Source organism: Perissodus microlepis, chromosome 4 (genome assembly GCF_051167445.1).
Source record: "Perissodus microlepis isolate ML-2025 ecotype Zambia chromosome 4, ASM5116744v1, whole genome shotgun sequence".
NCBI classification, from domain to species: domain Eukaryota; kingdom Metazoa; phylum Chordata; class Actinopteri; order Cichliformes; family Cichlidae; genus Perissodus; species Perissodus microlepis.
Window position 1 is genome coordinate 9,729,217 of NC_140464.1, and position 21,487 is coordinate 9,750,703.

Genomic DNA, 21,487 nt, shown 5'->3' on the forward strand with positions numbered 1-21,487 from the left:
GTTGATCAGTCAAAAAAATAGATATTTAGTAATAATAAGGATGCAATGCGAACTAATCTCTCTTTTCCGCTCCAACGTCCTTATGCGTGGAAGGGACATGTACTCCATAAACTTTTTCCTATTGCGTAATAGCGCAATAAAAAGTCATCTATTTCCCACGGGGAATATTTCTTCTGGTCACCTCTGGAAGGCAGCAAAGATAAAATGCGTGTAAATGTCCGCAAATTGCACAAGAAGAAGAAACTGACGGCGAAAAGGAGAGTGACGAAAGCCATGACGAAGAGGTCACAGTAAAAGGAAGATCTCAAAAAAAAGAAAAGAAAAAAACCCCAGCAACTTTTAATTTAAGTCACAAGTTGTCATGCGTACTTTGGGTAATAGAAGAGACGTGTTCTCATGACAGTGCTGCTCCTTTAACTGTCTGCATATACGCCACACCGCTCATCTCCGGCCGCTGTTCGCTCACTAAACGCGAACTTTACAGTTTGTGAAGTGAACTTTATTTTCGCAGCTGCTGAAATGGATCCACGCGAGTACACATGGGAGGCTTTAGGCTTATAGTACAAACTTAGCGACGCTACTGAATCGCGAGTCTGCAGTGAATTCAAAATGTGTCTGATTTAACGCGATTAAGAAGACGCCATGGCAGACAGAAGGACTTTCAACGTTGTGATTTTGGGTGTGGGATTTTTGTTTATTTTCACCGCCTTCACCACCTGTGGAAATGTTGAGGTAACTTCGTAAACTTTGCTTTTTTAATTACATTTCATTTTTACTTTGCCCCAGAATGTTAGAGGACAGCGCATTGAGTTGAGATTTGTATTTAAGAGACAGGAGGTTCATTTATGTTGCTCGTATACAACAACGTTTTTTTCTCTCATAACAGCTTTTAAAGTAATTTCTAAAGAAAAAAAAATTAACCGCCTCATGGGATGTATGAAACAGGGCAGCCAAAGGACTATGTGAGGCGCATCTCGTGTTTCTAATTTTCTTCAATGATCACTGAACTAATCAAATCTTATGAATGACTTAAGGACATTACTGTGACTTAATATGTAAATTCTAACCCTGTGGTTCACATAGACTTTTATTCTTTTCCTATTTGCAGCAAACTGTAGTGAAAAGCCTGGGAAATTCTACTTTCACTGGAAGTGGGTACCACAGGTAGGTCATGGTGGAGAAACAGGGGGGAAAATGCTGGTGTTCATTTCACCAACTTGCATTTATTTACTTACTGCTACTTACTGCTCCCACTTTACAGCCTTGGAATCATCTATGGAGTCTTCTCGTTCTCCAATCTGCTTGCACCAATGATTGTTACAGTTATTGGACCAAAATTTACCATGTTTCTGAGCGGCCTGCTGTACAGGTAAATACTGACGTGCTGTTTGCATAAAGGAAACGGACAAAGATGCTGAGACACGTTCATCATCATTATGTTTTTCTCTAGTGGTTACATTGCGATGTTCATCGTTCCCTCGACATGGTCTTTTTACTTGACCTCCGTTCTCATCGGCATAGGAGCAGCCAGTAAGTCGCTCTCTCCCAAACTGTCTTTGGAACTTCAAGCCTGGCTTTTAAATGTCTTTGAATACATGCTTGCAATTGCATGCAGGTTATATACAAAGTGAGAGTTAGTGTCTGTTTAAAAGACATACAGAATGGTGTGAAAATATGAACATTTCAGTACGGTTATTATCATTATTTAACTGAATAATTATTAATATAAATTTGAAACGTGAGTATGTCAAGAATTACTGATTGGATGTTTTTTTTTTGTCGTTATTCTGGTGTTTTTACTGGCTATTTTATTTTCACAGCTGGGTTGCAACTGATCAGTTTCATAATCGATTAATGTGTTGATTTTTTCTGCATAAAATATCTTTAAAATAGCCCAGTCTTACCTGGACTGATCATTGCTGCGACATTGCTAGGGGTCAGAAACCACATGAAAGCCGTGTATCAACAGTTCAGGCTTTCATGTTTTATGTTTATTTTTGAGTATATATTTGTATTTTTGATTTGTTTAAATATTCACCTTTCAGAGTTTTCTTTGCCACATGCATCACATCACAGCCCACTTACTAAAATGTGCGTATGAACACTGAGGCAGGATACAGTGTAGTAACAGACAAAGACTTTCAGCAACATAAATACTTGAAGGTGGCTGGTGTTGGCTTTTGCAGTCCGTGCAAGCTCAATTTCTGTGCCAAAATCCAAATGCAGTTTAATCATGCATACAGGGATTATCATGGCTGGGATATGATGATGAACATAAACAGTATATCCCAAATTAGACCTTAAATGGGTTAGGGGCTGATTCTGCAAAGAGTGCTTAACACCTTTGGTTTGCTTGTAAATGTTAGCGGAAATACAGAGAAAGCAGACCTCATGCTGAGCATGTGCTGGAAAAATGAAGAAAAAATGTTTTTAATGCAGCCTCAAATCACTGCAGAGCAATGAATTTTTATCAAGTCCTAGGGCTACTGTATGGTATGATGCATTACTTGACAATGTAAAAAAATTTCAATTATATATTTATTAATGTGGGCAATTAATTGACCTTTTTTCCTACTTCAATGACCCGCCCTCATTCACGTTCCTTCAGTGCTCTGGACAGCTCAAGGACAGTTCCTGGTGGAAAACTCAGAGGCCTCCACCATCAACAGAAACACTGGAATGTTCTGGGCTCTCCTACAGTGCAGGTATGGAGCTACTCCAGTCTTTGTGTCTTTTAAAGACAAACCTTTAACATTTTAAAGTTTCTTTAAACCAGAGAGTATTTCATTTCATTGATTTAGTTTTCATTTGCATCATGCTGTATATGAGAATTTTTAACTTTGGGCTGTGTGAAGTAAATAGTAATGTTTTATTTGAGAATATAACAGTCTTCCTGCTCATCTGTGCTCTGAACAAACCCAAAGTTACAATTAATCGACCTTGCATCGAAATATTCATTTCCACCAGTACATCCGGTTCATAAAACACGACTGATCACCGTGTTCTCACTTGTTATCGTTTTGTTCTGCTGTTTGATGAAGCTACTCCAGTTGATCAAAGGTGTAACTGCAGTGCAGCTGCCAACAATTTGTTCTCTCTGTATTTTCAGCTCGAAAATATATAGTGCAAACTACAAAGAAAAAGAAACATTTAGTAGATCATTTTATAAATGAGCTTTTCTTTAAACCAGTCATAAGTTTCTCTGCAAAATCTAAAAAACATGAAAGCCTCTTAAAGTTCGCTAGGTGACAGTTATGGTCTTTTCATCTTCTCCATTTGGCCCATTGCTCTCGCACACTGGCTCGGACGACTAATTTGTATTTGTTAAAATATGCAAATTGAATTAGTATAATAATAATAACATTGGCTGTCACCTGTGCCAACGCTCCCAATAGGGCAATGCTAATCTGACTCTCCAGTGGTGATCACTGCCACAGTAAACTTATGAATCAGTTCTTCACAGCCTGCAGACACAAACACAGAATACGACTGAAAATCACTGTTATCTTTCATGACTAACCCCTTTCATCCATTGCTGTGGCTCTGGGACAGACTAATTGCTCATCTACATTTTTTAGTTTAGGTAGATATGTAATTAAAGACAGAAATAGATCACAGAATTTTACACAACTCCAGTGTTAACCGTGAAAGGCGAATAAACAGCTTCAAAAAAACGAAAGAAGAATCCTCGGAGGCAAAAATGCAGATTATTATGCTTATAAAGTCAGTGTTTGATCCAGCCAGTAAATAAACTTTCTCCACATTTTCTGTCTATCATACATGATTTCTCAAATGATTCAGCTAACACCATGTCCACAGTCTTTTCTTTTAATTACTCTGATTGTCCAAATGGGAGCACTTTAATTAAAGGTCACTATTTTAAGGTTTGAAAGGCCCAGAGAGGTTTGGTGCACATAAAATTTGATGTCCACATAATAAATTGCACAGAGACCAGAGAATGTTTAACTGAACTAATAATGAAAGTCAATAGTGGTTAAACTGTGATAAATCCTGAAGGAGTTTCTGTGTTCCTCGTTGGCTCGCATGGTGTATTTGCCTTACCAAACGGCAAAAACAAATGCGTCCTCATGAAGCTTTTTCTTCTCCCTATTTATACATATACACTATATTACCAAAAGCATTTACTCACACATCCAAATAATTTAATTCTGGTGTTCTAACTACTTCTATGGCTACAGCTGTATAAAATCAAGGACCTAGGCATGGAGACTGCTTCTACAAACATTTGTGAAAGTGGGTCGCTCTCAGGAGCTCAGTGAATTCCAGCATGATACTGTGATAGGAGATAGGATAGGATATATTTCCCTGATACTAAATTTTCCACAGTCAACTGTTAGTGGTATTATAACAATGTGGAAGTCGGTGGCAATCTCCATTTGGCAATCAGATGGATAAATCTGGGTTTTGATGGTTGTCAGGAGAACACTACTTTCAATGAAGGGAAGTCTTAATGCTTCAGCATACCAAGACATTTTGGACAATTTTATGTTTCTGACTTAGTGGTAATAGTTTTGGGATGGCCTCTTGCTTTATCCACCAGTGCACAAAGCAAGGTCCACCAAGACATGGATGAGCAAGTTTGGTGTAGAAGAACTTGACTGGCATGCACAGAGTCCTGACCTCAATCCGACAGAGCTAGAGCAGATACTGTGAGCCAGGCCTTCTTGTCCAACATCAATATCTGACCTCACAAATGCACTTCTGGAAGAATGGTCCAAAATTCCCATAAACACACTTCTAAACCTTGTAAAAAGAAAGCCTTCCCAGAAGAGCTGAAGCTGTTATATCTGCAAAGGATAGGCTGACATCATATTAAACTTTATGAATTCACACGTTCATATGCGTGTGAAGGAAGATGAGCGAATACTTTTGGAAGTATAGTCTAAATGATATCTTTTAGTTTATTTTCTCAGTAAATCACCATCACGATCAGACACAGACGTTCTATCACACAGCATCATTTTTACATCTATAAATGCAGCTCGTCCAAAGTAGAGTCCTTGTCCACCGAGTACATTTTGAATGCCGCTGTGGAGATTTTGGAGGGTGCTGTACGCCATAAATTATATTTGGACAACAGTGAAATGAAAATCATTTGGCATGCAGCATAGCTAAAATAAATGGCATCTCGCTAAAATGCACCAACTAGCTGAGAAACCTTGGCATATATATGGAAGTTGATACATACCTATTAACATGAAATTAAGGAGGAGGCGGTTTATTAACTTTACCAAAATAAAGGAAAACAAGAATTTAACCTATCAGCAAGTCCAGTACATCCCTGCTTTGTTTGAGAAATGTTCTTTTACTTATTTTCTTTGCACTTTTTTTTTTTTTGTCTTGGCAGCATGTTGTTTGGTAATCTTTACATTTATTTTGAATGGAATGGAAGAACAGAAATACCAGGTAAGGTCAAACTTGTGTAAGTTAACAGCATGAAAATGCTTTTTAGTTTGAGTATGCTCCAGCTTAATGTTATTAATATTTCTAGCACATTTTCATTAAGCAATGTACTTTAATCTTCCTGTGTCAGACAACAGCAGGAGAAACATTTTTCTGTCCCTGCTGCTTATATCCATCCTCGGCACACTTAGCTTCCTGGTGTTGAGAAAGAGCCATCATGAAGAGGAGATGCTCTCTGAAGAGGAAGGGCAGTCACTGCTCTCAACTCGCACGATGTAAATGAATATCCTTTAGATAATTACACATTTTTCACTGCAGACCCACAGAATGACTCAGAATACATAAAGTGTCTGAACTACTGCTCGGATAGGATACACAACGGCTAACATGGCCAAAAATGTCCTTTTTAATCCAGTTGACCTTAAGGTGTTTTCAGACCTCCCACGAAACAGTTTTTTTTTTTCTTAATCTTAAATCACCCACTTTTTGACTTACTGCTGCTCTTCTACAAGACTTATAAATCACTCTTGTCCTTCACAAAAAATGGACTGATCATTTTCTCTAGATCAATGCAATTTTGACAGAGTCTTGTCTAATCACAGCGCTTTACTTAAGTAGGGCGCAATCAGGCAGATTTGGGGAAGAGAAGAGAGAACATTTCTCTTTGAGAGAGACAGCAGTTAAAGACCCCAACCTTCAACATTTTTAAGGCATATTAAAATTTTAATGTCTTGAATTATGAACAAAGTTTGACTGAAATCACAAGATGGGGGAAAAAATCTGTAAAAAAAATAACTGGGATCAAAGGCAAATAAAAGTCATAGGGAAAATTAAATTACATTCCATAAATGTATTATTCACAAACATCCATCGCAAAAAACAAACCATGAGGCTAAAAGTCTTGTTAGCAAAACATACTCTTTCCAGCACTCTTGTGGCAGCAGATGTGTGTGAAAAACAGTTACGGGTATGCGTGATGCATGTATGGGTGTTAGTGTTTATTAGCCAAGTCTGGAACTAAACAATGACTCCAACAGAATAACAAAGAATCCCATCGGGAGCAATCCTTCCACTGTCTGATTTTTAAATTCCTCCACCTGTTCTTTAGTTGAAGGGACGTTTGAGATTGTCTGTGTATGCAGTTTATCTCTGTTGATTAATTTCAGTGTTGTGGAAGTTGTTATTGATTTAATTGTTGTTGTCTAGGTACAAGCACAGAGCGAACACTGCCATGCAGGATACTAAATCGGAGTTCAGTAAGTTTTATCTGCACTTTTGGAAAGCCACATTGAGGCGTACCTAACGAGCTTTGCTAAAATGATACTTGCTCATTTACATACATTTACTGGATTCATTATACATCCATATAAATGTGCATATTGAATGCAGTAAATGCATGCTGGTGCAAAGTATAATTGAGAAAATCCCATATGTGCTGTATATATGGATACATAAGGAACTTTGTGTAGTACAAGACTAATGTGCTCTAAATGGATACTGTGAGCTCATTCAAGGTTTTTATAATCCGTTTTATTCATGCTGGAAGAGTGAAAAAGTGACACTGTTGAATATATTCCTGACAGACAGCATGGATAATAAATGTTCTTTCACAGGAAAGTAAAGAGCTCTACACACACACACACACACACACACACACACACACACACACACACACACACACAGACATATCTCTCTCTATCTCTATCTATATATCTATAGATCTATATATATCTATCTATCTTTCTATCTACCTATCTATCTACCTCTATCTATATATCTATATATATATATCTATATATATATATGTGTATATATATATATATATATATATATATATATACACTGCTCACAGTTTGCCTTCTCTATTTCAAGCTATTCTCTTTAAACTCTAGAGATGGTTATGTGGGAAAAATCCCAGTAGAGCAGTAGTTTCTAAAAGACCAGCCCATCTGGCACTAATAACCATGCCACGTTTAAAGTCACTTAAATCACTCTTCTTCAGTGGATAGTTTTGACCATGTCTACATATTTATGCACCAAGGGCTGATGAGATATTTGCGTTAATGAGTACACAAACAGGTGACCTAATAAAGTAGCCGCTGAGTGTATATTTTTAAGGATAACTGCAGTGACATTTCAAAGTCATTAAATTCCAACACTGTAGTTCTCTCTTCCTGTTTGTACGAAGGAACATATATCAGTTTTTTGTTTGTTTTTTTTAAATCCTAAGGGGTACATCCAGATTTCCTGGCAATCAGCCAATATTGAACCAAAGAGCTGAAATTCCTGCCTGTACAGCTATTCACTGTTTTTTCCCCCTTGCACTGTAGATGGGTATCATCTGATATACTGAGCATTCAAAAGGAATGTAAGATCCTACCGAAGTATTTATTTTCCCTTTCCCTCTCTTGTTATTTGCATTGCTTTTCATTGCTCTTTTTGTGAAACTAGCAGGCACTCACAGGCGGTTTTGTTTTTCTTGAAGGCGAAAATCGCTTTCATATGGATAAAAATCTTCTAGCATCACAACAGAGTACATAGAATCTGCCTGTGCGTTAGTTTATTTCAGATTCTATCTGTTTGTCAACTGGAAACTCTGCTGCTGCACTTGCACCTGCCTTCAGTGCAGCCTCAAGTTGTTTGGATGATCAGATTGCACCTTGTCCCGCGTGTATCTCTGTGTGCATTTAGACTCATGCACACCTGCCTTAAAGGTATCAGCTTTTATCAAAGATGCAAGCTGATTCATGTCAAGAAGGGCCATCCAGGCATATATAAACAAGCCTAGTGGGATTTCCTCTTTTAAAATCTGAATTTTTCTAACAGCCAAGTCTCTCTTGGCTGTTTTTTTTAAATTAGCATTTATATATGGCTTATTATGACAGAATATTTTCCTTCTGCATTGAACTGTGTTAAATTCTCAGCTCAATACCGAGCTAAAGGAGATTTTATTAGTGGAAGAATGGCATTTATTAGCATTTTAAACCATTGTGTTGTAACTCTCCCTTTTAGAAACCATCCTACGACTGCTGAAGACTAAAACTATACTTCTTCTGAGTCCTTGCATGGCGTACAGCGGTAAGTCAAATGCTTTTGCATATTAAATATTTTAGCCTCCAGTAAAAATGCCTGCAGCTACAGCATGCACTCCCTGTTCTCCAGGCCTTGAGCTATCTTTTTACAGTGGAGTGTATGGGACGTGTATCGGAGCAACTGCACAGTTTGCAGAAGCAGCTAAAGGCTTGATTGGGATCTCAGGGATTGTTGTAGGCATTGGAGAAATAGTAGGTACGTTCACTTTCTGCTCTTAGCAAACTTATTTAAAGTCATTCAAGGCCGTGCAGATTGATTGATTTATGCAGAATATGCCCTTTTCCATCAGGTGGGGGTTTGTTTGGATTGTTGTGCAAGAACAGCCGCTTCAGACGAACTTCTGTGGTGTTTCTGGGAATGGTTGCCCATTTTGTTGCTTTCTATTTGATCTTTCTTAACATCCCTGATGATGCCCCCATTGTTTTTGAAACCACGTCCCTAAAGAAGCCATATCTAACCCCAAGGTATCCAGTTTTTATGATAATTTAGCATATAAGAAAAAACTGTTTGAGATTATGCTTTGATTTTATTTCTTCTTTTTCTTTCTCAGTGTATCCATTGCCCTGCTGTGCAGCTTTTTGCTTGGACTCGGGGACAGCTGTTTCAACACACAGCTCTACAGCATATTAGGCCATGTTTATGCTGAAGAAAGCACGCCGGCTTTCGCCATTTTTAAATTCATCCAGGTAATCCTGAGTTGCCAGTTCTCAGACGTTGTTAGCAGAGCAGACCAAAGCTGCTGCAAAATGTGTTCCTTCCAAGTGAAATAAATTCACCTGAAGTCACAGTACAAAGAAAAAAGGCAGATATGCTGTATATCATACCTTCTTCCCTTTTCTTTGATTTTGAATTGAAAATTAAGCTCTAGAAATTAATGTATGCTTTATAAATATTCAAAAAAAATCTTCTTGATTTTGTCAAGGCGTGGAAAATACACCACAATGCAATGAACATAAACAAACTGAGAAATCTTGACATGGTTGTGCCACCTAGTTGAAGTCCAGCTCAGATTTTGCTGTTACTGGGAAATTGTTAACAGTAAATCTGAAAGTGGGATTCATGAGTTTGAAAGTAATAGTATGTTTAGTATCTTATAAAGCTCTCTGATTCTGCCCAGAAAAATGAAAACCACGTGTGATTTAAACACATCTGATCTCTTCTTCAGCGCCATCTTCAGCGCTGCACTGCTTCCAGTGCTGGTGCTGTTTTTCATGCTCTCTGTAGGCCACGCCACTCCCACATGTGCATTTCCACTTGAGAAACATTCAGACTTTTATGGGGATCAGGATATAAACCCCAACCCAAACTGACAGTGGAAAGCATGCAGAATCCAAACTTTAAGACGGAGCATTGGGTCAGCTCAGGAGCATGTTTATGGTTGATTTAGGTTCAGACTGTTTATGAAGATTTCTACGACAGTATAATATCCTGTGGTGTATGAGGGAGAGCATCATGTGAAAATGAACTGAATGGTGTGGTTTGCCTTTGTAATATCATGCACTGGCAGACAGCAAATTGAAAATACAGGAACCCTTTTGGCCACTTCACCATTATCGTCACTCACCACTGGCCACATTTTGCTCACTGTGGCTTTTTCTACTCCTCCTAAATAAAGCTTAAGTTGAAGGGTCGTTGTTTGGATTGTTTAGAATGGCAATGATCTGAAAATAGCAGACATTATGGAAGTTGTGCTGTGCTACTCAAGGATATGACTTTGAGGGGGTGATTGGTGAAGCTGGAAAACTTTATATTTTTGTGTAATAATTTGTGCAACTTAGTTTATTAGATTTGTAAAAGCACTTTATCATATTAATCAACAACATTAAATCTGTCTGTCCCTTGTTAGTCTGTCTGTGCAGCAGCTGCGTTCTTCTACAGCGGTTACATCATGCTGATGTGGCAGCTCCTGCTGATGGTCATCCTGGGCTTCACTGGAACACTCTGCTTCTTCGTGGTGGAGAGGATGCAGAACTTCTCTGTAGATATACAGGAATTTTAGGATTCATCTCAGCATTGATGGCTTTCTGAAACTCATTTTCGGGATAAAATGAGGCCATCAGAAATCCTGTCATTTAAAAAAATCTCATTTCATGAAGCGCTTTTTAAAAATCTCTTTCTATAATGAAGCACCGAGGGTCATGCACATTCACATAGCATCGACACTAACGAGAGTTTGAATTGATGCCATAGCTGAAACCAAGCTGCCTTACAAGTCCACACTGTACATTGCGCAATCCTTTTTTCCTCTCACTCTACAAAGTAGTCATCTGACATCTTTAAAGTTATTTTTCTATTACTCTGTTGTACTGCACGCGGTCTTAATATGGAATTTTAATAACTTACCTTATCATCTGCTTTGCATTGCTTTGGAAGCTCACGTTCGTAATAACGGTGCCATTGTTGAAGTTAATTTATGAATCTAAAGCGTTACTGCAGGATGTTTAGTGCTGTTTATAATGACAAGAATAGATGACACTAATTAATGCTTGACAATCACTTCATTTTTTTTTTTACATTTTTGCATATTAATGTAAATGTTTTCACCAATTTTGCTGAATAAATTTTAAAACACTGGGGGGGCTCAAGTATAGACTGTGTTGTGGTCTACATGATTATTATAAATCATCATTTAAGTCAGCGGTGCAAATGTTAAAGTCAAGGCAAGTGGTAACAGCTGACAAAAGGTTTGATCTGTAGATAAACATTAATGTGCTCATGTGTATTAATTAAATTACATGTGACCTGTAAACAAGTTGAGAGCCTGCACTTTAATTTTTGGGTTGTTTTCTTTCATTCTTCATTCCAATTCACAAATTCTGGCTCTTAAAACAATGTGGCATTATTGAGCTATTTATATTACATATCTGTACAGAAATAATCGTGAGCTTTTTCCAAATCTGTGTTTCAGATTTATTGGGGTTTCAGCATTTTCTCACTAAAACTTGTCTATTGCCTACTGTAAATCGAATGGATCTAATCCTGATTTGCCAGATTTATTTGAAAATCAATTGCCATTAATCAAAAAGAAGGCGAAAGCGAGGTCTAAGTTTAGGGGAAAGGGTTACAGGCCCAGAGGTCCCACATTACTTCACTGGTAATTGAGTATTGATTACATTATAATGAGAGTAAGCAGTTTTGTGTGATCTTAAGTCAATTGTGCCACTTACTTGACAACAACAAAGCACTGAAGGGCTAAGTGAAGTGTACGGCATTTACTTACAGAATTAAATCCTGGCAGGGTTCATATTATTAAGTTTGGAGAGATAAGCTTGTGAGGAAAGTAACCAACTTTGGATAGGTCTATTACCTGAAATTTGCAGAAACCAGGCCAAACACTGGCATCTTTAATGCAGGAGGCATTATTTATTACGCCACCTTATCTACAGAAACAAAAAAGGGAAAGAGGCCTCATAGCTAAACTTGCATATTTTTAAATATTAAAACTACTTTTGCTTGGTTTTACCAACATTGCAATACTGCAGTGTAGGTTGGGAGAATTTAATTGACCCAGAGACAGACATTTTAAGTTTGGTGTGTGTTAACAATGCTACAATATTCCCAGGAGTGGACATCCCAGCAAATCTACCCCAAGGTCAGATTGTGCAATCTTCAGGGAATCTGCAAAAAAATCCCAGAGCTACATCTCAGACTCTAAAGGCCTCAGTTATGTTGAATTTTAAAGTTCACAACAGTACAATTAGAAGAAGGCTAAACAAATGTGGCTTGTTTGAAAGGTTTGAAAACCCAAAGACAGCACATCTGCACAAACAGCTCAGACTAACTGTCAAACGTGGTGGTGTAGGGGTGAGGATTTGGGCTTGTTTTGCAGCCACAGTACCTGGGCACTTTGCAGTCATCGATTCATCCACGAATTCCTCTGTAGGCTGAAGTATTCTAGAGGCAAATGTGAAGCCATTTGTCTGACAGCTAAAGCTCGGCCAAAACTGGGTCATATAACAGGACAATGATCCTACGCACAGGAGGAAATCTACAACAAAAGAAAAGAATCACGGTGTTGCAATGACCCAGTTAAAGTTCAGGCTTCAACCTGATCGAAATGCTGTGGGGGGACCTCAAGACAGCTGTGCATAAATGAATGCCCACAAGCCACCATGTTCAAAGGAATGTTTCACATGAGTGTTTATGCTTTTTTTTTTGGCAAAACCACTTTCGGAGTCAGACAGTATATAGCTTGTGTTTTCCGAAAAATATTTTAGCTTGTTGAGGCCACTTTGTTGTTTTGAACTACAATTCCTTTGTATTTTTTACCCTCTTAAACTGAAGGAAAAAGTGTCTATTATATATCCTTTCCTTGAGCTACAGCGCTTTATCAAAGCATTCCCCACAACTCTTCAAGTTCACCTGTCTGACACTGCCTTGATTTCCCAAAACGCTGCTACTTCTGACTCATTCCAGATCAAACACGCACATTAGGGCAGATCTGCTTAATTTTGTCACTTCCTCACATCATAGTTGTAATAACCAGGCTTGACTGAACAGGACCTACAGGATACACGACTGTGGCTTGTCAGAGGTCTGAAATCCGCGGCTCCCTTTGTTGTCAGGTTTTGCGTTTCTGGTGCCAAACAAGAGTTGTGCTGTCAAAGTACTTTACCAATGAGATGGTTTTAATTTCAAAGTCTGTGTATGCCCAGGGGATTAATTCATTTAATTTATTAATTTTCATCTGTGACCGGCTTGATTAGCTCAGACTGTCAGTTTAACCAGAGAGTCGTGTTTATTACCACATTTCTGTACCTGTAGCTCACTTGGTTATTAAATTTGAAGACTTGCCTCATTTCCATGAATTATGGAAATCACACATCTGAGAATATTTGTGGGAATAAGGTTGAGAACACAATTAAATAAGCCAATTTGAAAAGAGAAACATACCCTATCAAATTAGATGACTAACAACCCTCTGTAAATTATATGCAGAATGAAATGAGCAGAAACACTTTTAACTGCTCATTTGTTGTTTTCTGTGGCTGCCGGTCGCTTTCCACATAATAGATGTTGCAATCATCAGCAGCACAATTAAAGTAATCATTGAGCAATGTGTGTGCATAGTTCATGGATCAAAGGTTTTTGTAATCAGAGGTCGTCCTAATACTTTTATTAGCCTCACATTAGTTAAAAGCTCTCCAGTGACCTTCTTCAACGGCAGGAGAAATCAGGCTGAACTAGTTTCATTACACACATGCTATATGGTTTTTTATTTGGAAACTGCAATCACGACCACCAGAAGCTGACAGAGAAGCTGAGCTCTAAGGAGCGGACGTAGTGCCAGTGTCGGACAGGGATGAAAAGAACGTCTCCAGGCTGTAACACGCATTCGAGATACGGAGCTTTGGCAAACTCCGGGAAGCGCTCGGCATCTGGATTTTCCACCTGCACCTAGACGGAAGAAGTCAGAAATTGGAAATACTGCATACATTTGCACGTCCAACATGTGCTATCTCCATGGACTGTCAATCCTACCTGACTGGTATTGTGAAGCAGCTGTGATTGATGAGGGTACAGCTTGCCTGTGTCCTCGGGGGAATATAGGCGAATGTATTTGCTTCCCACTACCTGTATATACAGAAGGAATCCCATGTGGTAAGGAAACTGTTATCACATGATCAACCTTTGACATTAATTTAATTCATAAAGCATTACAGTTAACAGCACCTGCGCCAGAAAGTTCTGTTGAGGATCTTGGTGAAGAGGAGAGACTGTACCCCCGGGACCAAACCACGCATTCACAGTAATATCCTCTTCGTCGCCTTCACCAAGACAGCAATAATCAGGGAGGCGGATATCATCCTTGAGCTCTGGTATCTAAGGTATAATCAAACAGTAATAGGGCATTTAAGACTAATTTTACTTACTAAATAGTATCTTTTTTTCTCATGAGAACGTTGCCAACATTTCCTGGCAAGTAAAAAGAATTGCTAATTATTTTTCCACCTTCTGCCATGCAAACTAAAAAAAATGCATGACTTCTTTTTGTCAGTATATCCACCATAGTTTTCCAACTGAAAAATATTCATAAATACTCGATGGATTTCCATGAAAACTGGCACAGATATTCTGCCATAAGGTTGGTTTTTACTTAACTATTACTGATGAGCTCCCGTACAGCCTCAGAGAGCCACCCAAATGTCTGCAAACAGTCTTATTAATGTCTGTTTATTTATTGGAATTTTCAGTCTCATTACAGCTCAGAGATATTTATCAGCCTGATAAATATCAGTCACAGATTGGCCTCCCCAAAGCCTGGACCTCAATATTACTGAAACAGTGTAGGATCATCCTAACAGGGAATTAAACAAAAGGCAGCCAACATCCAAAGAAGAGCCTTGAACGTCCTTAAGAAGCCTGGAGAACTGTTCATGAAGACTACTTAAAGAAATTACAAGAAAGCTTGCCTAAGACCGTTCACACTGTGCCACATATTCACTTTCAAGCTCATCAGAATTGTATAATCTCGGTTTTTGCTTTTTACCTTGTATTCCCATGTATGTTTGCAGATGTTTCAACAAATCACTGCACAGACTTTGTATTTTCCAAGTGATATACAAAGAAATCAAAGCTTTTGCACATCAAAAATAAATGTTTCATTTAGAAACATGGCACTATAAAATCCCCAAGAAATGTAAAAAATATAGATGCTGTGTGAAAATCGGTCTAAATGGTGACTCTGTGGCTGGGATCCTTCTAATCTAATCATAGAGTCCAAAAAATTGATCTTAATTATCCAGCCCTGATGTTGAAATTACTGCTAAAAAATACCACTAATGTTAAAAGCAATCTTGTGTTAGTATGACAGCTAGAACAAGAATCCCATTCTTTATAGTGCTGAAAATGTCATTTTTAAAGAAGTAAGTGTTAAACTGACAAAATTATTCACTACAATTATTTTGGTGTTTCAAAACTAAAAATCTGAACTCTACCTGGTCAAAAAGCTGGTGCTGAGCCAAATAACCCAAAGCTTTCACTCCATCCTGTTCAATGTTGATACACAAAACAAATAACAAAAGCCCAGATATCATGTTAGAAATCCCAAGGTCTTCTCTTTCTCTCATTCACATAAATCGGCAGTCCCCAACCTCCGGGCCACAGACCGGTACCGGGCTGCGAGTGTTGCGTCTTGGGTGTGAAATTCATGGTTTCCAGGGTTTTTATTGTTTACTCTGTTTCCCTGGGTCTTTTTCCTGTGTTGTAGTTGTGTGTCTTATTTTGAAAGAAATATTTACGTGTTACCATAGCGACCAGAGAGCATTAAGGGGCAGAGAGGAGGGTGTTACTCTCAATGTTGTTGGCGCATTTCAGGAGGACGCTGCTAATAAAGTTACACAATTACACAGTGAATTTGCATTTAGTGTTATATTTACAAAATACCACAGTTTTTGTCTTGGTTGTATCATTTTATTTTGTTGCATTTATCCGCGACACCTTAAAGCCGGTCCATGAAAATATTGTCTGACATAGGGCTGTGCGATATGACCAAAATCTCATATCCCGATATAAGAATTCTATCATCCCGATAACGATATAAATCACAAAAATGTAACATTTTCTGTAAATTATGTGAATCTCGGGCAGCTCGACTTGCGGAAGTGTTTCCAGCTGCGCGTCATGTAGCTGGAGTCGAGTGTTTTAACCAATGCATGAAACAATACATTTTTAGACATAAGTTGTAACAGCCGCCGTTTTCTTTGTGAGTGTTTATCACACGGCGTGCTGCGGGGAAAAGCCTGTTCTAACGTTTGAGTCTAAGGTTTATTTTTTAGCACCTGGCGGCTTTTTTACTTCTCATCCGTAAATAACCTGCTCTTTCACGTGATTCAGTTTATTTTGAAAAGTCTCAACAGGATCTTGAGCTTTATTGTGAAAGGTTTATGTGGTACATAAACAAGCGGACACACGATGGTGTTACCGTCGCTGTTGCTAACGACAACGCATAAAAACAGGCGCTTGTCAGTCCGTAGTGTGGTTATATTACATATAAGAGAAAGAGAGAACTTTAAGAAATTAATATAGCCACTACAGTGACCATCAAAACGATGAAAAAATATTGCCGTAAACAGTTTATTTTGCAACACCACGAAACAAACGATAGCGTAAAATGAAACGATAGACGTTTTTATATCGTCATCCGATATATATCGTTATATCGAACAGCCCTAGTCTGACATTAAACCGGTCCGTGGCGCAAAAAAGGTCGGGGACCACTGATATAAATAATGTGATTTAAAGACTTGCTCAAGATGCACTTACTTTATTCAAAATATATCTATCAATGAATTCATTGACCGTGAGCAGCGTTTGTGACCAATCCTCATCAGTGTACCTGGATCCCACCTCAACAGGAACAGTCCGGCAGCCGGCCACAGACCTCAGGTATTCTATGCTTTGCAGGAGGGAGACAGTTACTTGAGTGAGTCACACATAAATGTGGCGATCCTGGTTTCAAGCGATGCTTCAAAACATCTTATATATAAGCACGTCAGGATGTGACTGAGGTGCCAGAAGCTGTATGTCAGATGCCAGAGTGAATAGGCTGCTGTCAGGAGTGAGCAATGAGAGGGAGGACAGTGAAGGATATTGTTAAATTGAAAGAAAGTTATATCAGACGCTGGTGTCAGACTTGAGAGTCAGGAATCACATATGCAGAGATGAGTAAACAGACCTGTTGTCCCTATTTGCTCACATAGTTAAGGAAATGACAGACAGATATCAAAGTGATACACACTGCATACTACATGTCAGCTGCCTCTCTGTACCAAAGTCCTTCAGGTTTTCTGTCCTCTCAGCTTGATAAGTGCACTCTGCTGCTGCTGCAAGTGTAAAATAGTCTGATTACAAGGCTGGACTGGATGTAAGTGCTGCATTTAACCAAGGTGGAAGAGCGCAAACATGCTAATACTGTGAAGCTTATTTTCACAGACAGAATGTACAATTTTGAAAATGGTTTTTAAATCTACTTTAACCTTTTCAGTGCATGATTGAGATTAGCATACTAATGACAGTAAATTGGTTCATAATTGGGGGAAACAGCTGGCTGGTGTCATCCAGACAAAAATATGCAAACGACAATGATTGATAATAGCCAATTAATTAATACAAATAGCAATCATGAACTGAACAACAATACATTCTGTACAAACAAACCTCCAGGGGTGTTTGTTGAAAGCAGGCCAATGGTCAATGATTCCTTCTAAAATCACCGGTTTGAGGGGGAGCAGGTAGTTTGTTTTGAAACTTTCCAGTGAAGGACACCTTATCCTGGGAACCGCCGACTCTTCTTTGATTGCAGAGACAAGCGGGCTTTCAATCTTTATTCTCTGGAAATGATTTCAAAATGAAAAAAAAAAAATCAATTCAACCTTTAGAGGAAAACGATAAGAAAAACAAGTCCTTGATTATATCTCACATATGTGAGTAAACAACTATCAATTAAGTCTTCTTTGGGTTCCAGCTTATACTGATTTCAGTGTTCTTTTGTACTGTAAGTGTGGCAGGCAATTTAATCATAGTATGACTTTAAGCTTCTGGGAAATGTGTTGCTACTTTCTACCATTTCCTTGCCCTGATTAACCAAGAACAAATTAAAGACAACATTTCTAAATACTTGTAAGTTGCAGCCCCATTCCCCACTGTGCAGCTCGTGACAGATGGGTAGACTATTTCAACAGCTTTTTTAAGATGATAGCTTTTAAAAGGGGAAAAAAAGCACGAAAAATCCTGCCAGCCCTGCACTAAACTCTCCATCTCTATTTAGATGGTGTCTAAACAAAGTGACCTGACATTTGAAAAGTTGCTGCACTTAATCTTCAGTGACATCTGATGGAGTGCAACAAAATGAAGGTCACAGAGGAATTTCTTTTCCAAGCGTCCAGAAGATTTACTCTGAAATGTCCCCATCAGTCACTATTAGTTCGAACTCTGAATCAGGTTGAATGAAATGTACAAGAATGTTTTCTCAGTAGTAGAACTATCAGTTAGTAATTACTAAATAAACTAAAGGACTGACAGAAAATTGTGCATTTCAGATGAAAGAAAAAAAATCGCTGACCTTGACCTCAGCATGTTCACTCTCATCCTCTTCTTTAGTAGAGTTCAATGTCCTTATGTGACTTTGCAGAATCCGAACAATAACCTGAAGTATATCACCCATGATGGCCGCGCCCATGATTAGACCCATGTCGCAAGTCCGAACAGCCTCCAGGATCTTGTCTTCGGACGGACTTTCACAACACAGTGCCGCCACTTTGAAGAGGCAGCCATATGAGTAAACGCGCCTCCACTCCTTGTCCACGTCCCGCCATGTTCCGGTGTTGAGCTTTTCCCATGAAATGTCCAAAATAATCTGAGCATTAAGCAACCGGCTGGAACTTGTGATGTCGCCGTACAGCTGCTTCCTGGACCGTTGCAGCACTTCCACCACACTCAGCTCCACTTTGTCACTGAATTTCAGTGGAAACTGGTCTTCATTAGCCGGCAGTACTGGAGAGATTTTTGACCACAGCGATGCCATTGACGAGAAGGTCGTTATTTTTACTGTGAAATGAACAATGAAAGTGAGTCAGGGTTAACAGTGAAGTGTCAACTCAAGTTTTTATAATGAAGCACTTAGAAGTTAAATTTGCTCAGATTTAGGCTCACTTTCACCAATTCACTGACTTTTCTTTTTTTAAAGGGGAGGGATGTAATTTAATGACTCCTTATGTATTTAGCTGGTTATTGAGCCCACCAACTGTTAAAACCGCCTGCCATTGTCGCACAAATACACAGTACGCTTGTTCAGCCTCTTTGGTGCTGTGAAACAGATGTATACAACTAATTACTAAACTGGCAACAACAGAACACAGGTGAGGGCATCCTGAGCCAGAACCGGGGGGCGAGACACATGCATGAAAACAACACTTTTGCCGCATTGTTGCTGGAGCCGCCAACTCCGCCTCCATGTGACTCCATCAGCGTTTGGATGGTCTGTGTTGCTGGAGATGATGCCAAAGCAGGAGGCAGCCAACTCCGAGGGCCTGATTCATTTTAGTACAGAAATGCAGCCCTGTGAACTCAGAGGCAGACTGGACTAAACAAAGAAAGCATTTGATATGCCACATGCCTAAGCCATCCACGACCCTGGAGTGCACTCCAGCTGATTTTTACACAGTCACATGGGCTGTGCAGCAAACCCAAAAATCCAATGGAAACCCCAGCGACTTAGGATATTTGGGGAATTACAGTCCCTTCAGTGAGATTTCATTATGGAAGTCATCAAAGTATGAGCAAAGAGTGAACTTTATCTCATTCATTTTTTTTCTTTATGCAGCAGCGGGAGAAAGCCAATTATATTTTTCTTTAAAGCCTCGGAGATTAGACTCACGCAGTGCAATTCACTCTATGCTCAATTTTATCCCAAAATCTCACAAGAAACAAAGATGTAACATGAATGCAAGACTGTAGCTTTAAAACGTGGCTACTTACATACACACAGAGAGATATATATTTTCCTATAAATACAAATGTTCTTAATTTATTGCTACTAAAGCTTGCCAGGAATTTCCCATTTAAAGCTATGACGCAACGCACTTAATACCTGAAAAAGGTTTATGGACACAGAAATAGAGGACCAGACCTCATGAAAATATTTACAGTTTTCCATATTTATCCCTTTCTTCCTTCTGTCATTCTTCGTCTCTTTTCAGTTACTTGCAGTCTGTGAATTTTGCACACTTGTGAAAAACGTTTTGGCGGCAATGTTTCACGATGACTCGTAAACACGGAGACTTAATTTAAGTTCAAATTAAATCCCTAAAATGCCACATTTACCTTTTACTAAGCCATTTACACCAATAATCCGATAATATCTGTGAAATTACGGAGCAACTCCACACACACGCGCGCGCTACTCTGACGCCTGTGGCACAACAAAAACACACCGGGAGGAAACTCGAATAGCTAAACATATTGGTTCCACGCTGCAGTGTAGATATTAAAAGCTGTATATAAAAACTGATCCCATCAAATTATTAATGACAAAATATTGCTTTTATGGTTTATTTATTTTCAAGAACTTAAGCCTTTTCTTTTCCTTCTCAAAAGGCAGAAACTGGGATTCCCTTTGTGGTCCAGTAGATGGTGGCAGCATCTGCACTTCCTCTAACCTGTGAGGTTACAGTCCCACTGCAAAGGCAGGATGGCATTGAATTAAATGGTACTTTGCTAAGTCCTTGGACTTTGCGACCCCCCCACCCTCCCCTTCTCCAAGTCAAGCTGGCGCACTGCACACCCCTGTTTGTTTGTCATGTGTTGCCAGTTTCCTGCCAAGCATACACACTCCCACGCATATCCTACTCCTACACACACATTTTTGCTCACAACCTCTCAGACTACTGGCTATTTAAAACCCGTTTCTGTCTCATTTCTGTCTTTTTAGATGATTAACCAGATGCTCTGAAGCTCAGTTAAAATGAAACAGCGCTCTGGTGACAGCACCACCTCATTTACATACAATTATAAATTTGGCTTAACAGGTGAAATGACAGAGTCCAGTCAATAGACTATCTTGCAGTGAGACCCCAGCTCTTTTGTCACATTACATGACAGCACACAACTATTTGTTTTTCCTCCCCTTTAATTGCTCCCACTGCTCGAAACGATTTATGTAAACACAGATATTCCAAGAAGGATGATTGATATTTATCAGCTCAAGTGAAACCATAATTTCACTTTTTGATGTCACACAGAGATATTTGGAGGGGCAGGGCAGTTATATTGCTTTTTTAGGGGGTATGTAGCCTGAACAAGCATGATAGGAAACCTTCGGCAGGGAAGTCTAGAATCTATAAACACAGTGCACTATTATCAAATGTCAAACACTCTATGAAATTCAAATATTCTCTCAGTGCAAACTGCACAGCCGCTCTTGTATGTAAAGCAGATGGAAACAAGAGAGAGACAGCGTGGCTTTCCAGGA

General features: G+C 38.9%; 2 protein-coding genes across 3 annotated transcripts; one reads left to right on the forward strand and one right to left on the reverse strand.

Annotated features, from left to right (window-relative positions):
* Positions 1-237: 237 nt before the first annotated feature.
* On the forward strand, positions 238-11,107 carry LOC146388306 (UNC93-like protein MFSD11). Its single transcript, XM_084925526.1, has 13 exons — positions 238-732; positions 1,109-1,164; positions 1,262-1,369; positions 1,451-1,530; positions 2,609-2,705; positions 5,369-5,427; positions 5,555-5,699; positions 6,631-6,680; positions 8,437-8,502; positions 8,587-8,712; positions 8,807-8,981; positions 9,068-9,203; positions 10,364-11,107. Exons 1-13 carry the CDS (start codon positions 643-645, stop codon positions 10,514-10,516), a joined length of 1,341 nt encoding a protein of 446 aa, XP_084781652.1. The 5' UTR covers positions 238-642; the 3' UTR covers positions 10,517-11,107.
* Positions 11,108-13,618: 2,511 nt separating this feature from the next.
* Positions 13,619-20,440, reverse strand: kdm8 (lysine (K)-specific demethylase 8). 2 transcript variants are annotated; one of them, XM_084925527.1, is made up of 8 exons: positions 20,341-20,440; positions 18,581-19,065; positions 17,677-17,849; positions 16,783-16,915; positions 15,456-15,506; positions 14,191-14,340; positions 13,999-14,091; positions 13,619-13,914 (listed from the first exon to the last, which is right to left on the reverse strand). In XM_084925527.1, exons 2-8 carry the CDS (start codon positions 19,040-19,042, stop codon positions 13,750-13,752), a joined length of 1,227 nt encoding a protein of 408 aa, XP_084781653.1. In that variant the 5' UTR covers positions 19,043-19,065; positions 20,341-20,440; the 3' UTR covers positions 13,619-13,749. The 2 variants fall into 2 exon arrangements, with proteins under 2 accessions (XP_084781653.1, XP_084781654.1); XM_084925528.1 differs by lacking the exon at positions 20,341-20,440 and adding an exon at positions 20,147-20,333.
* Between the last annotated feature and the right edge of the window lie 1,047 nt (positions 20,441-21,487).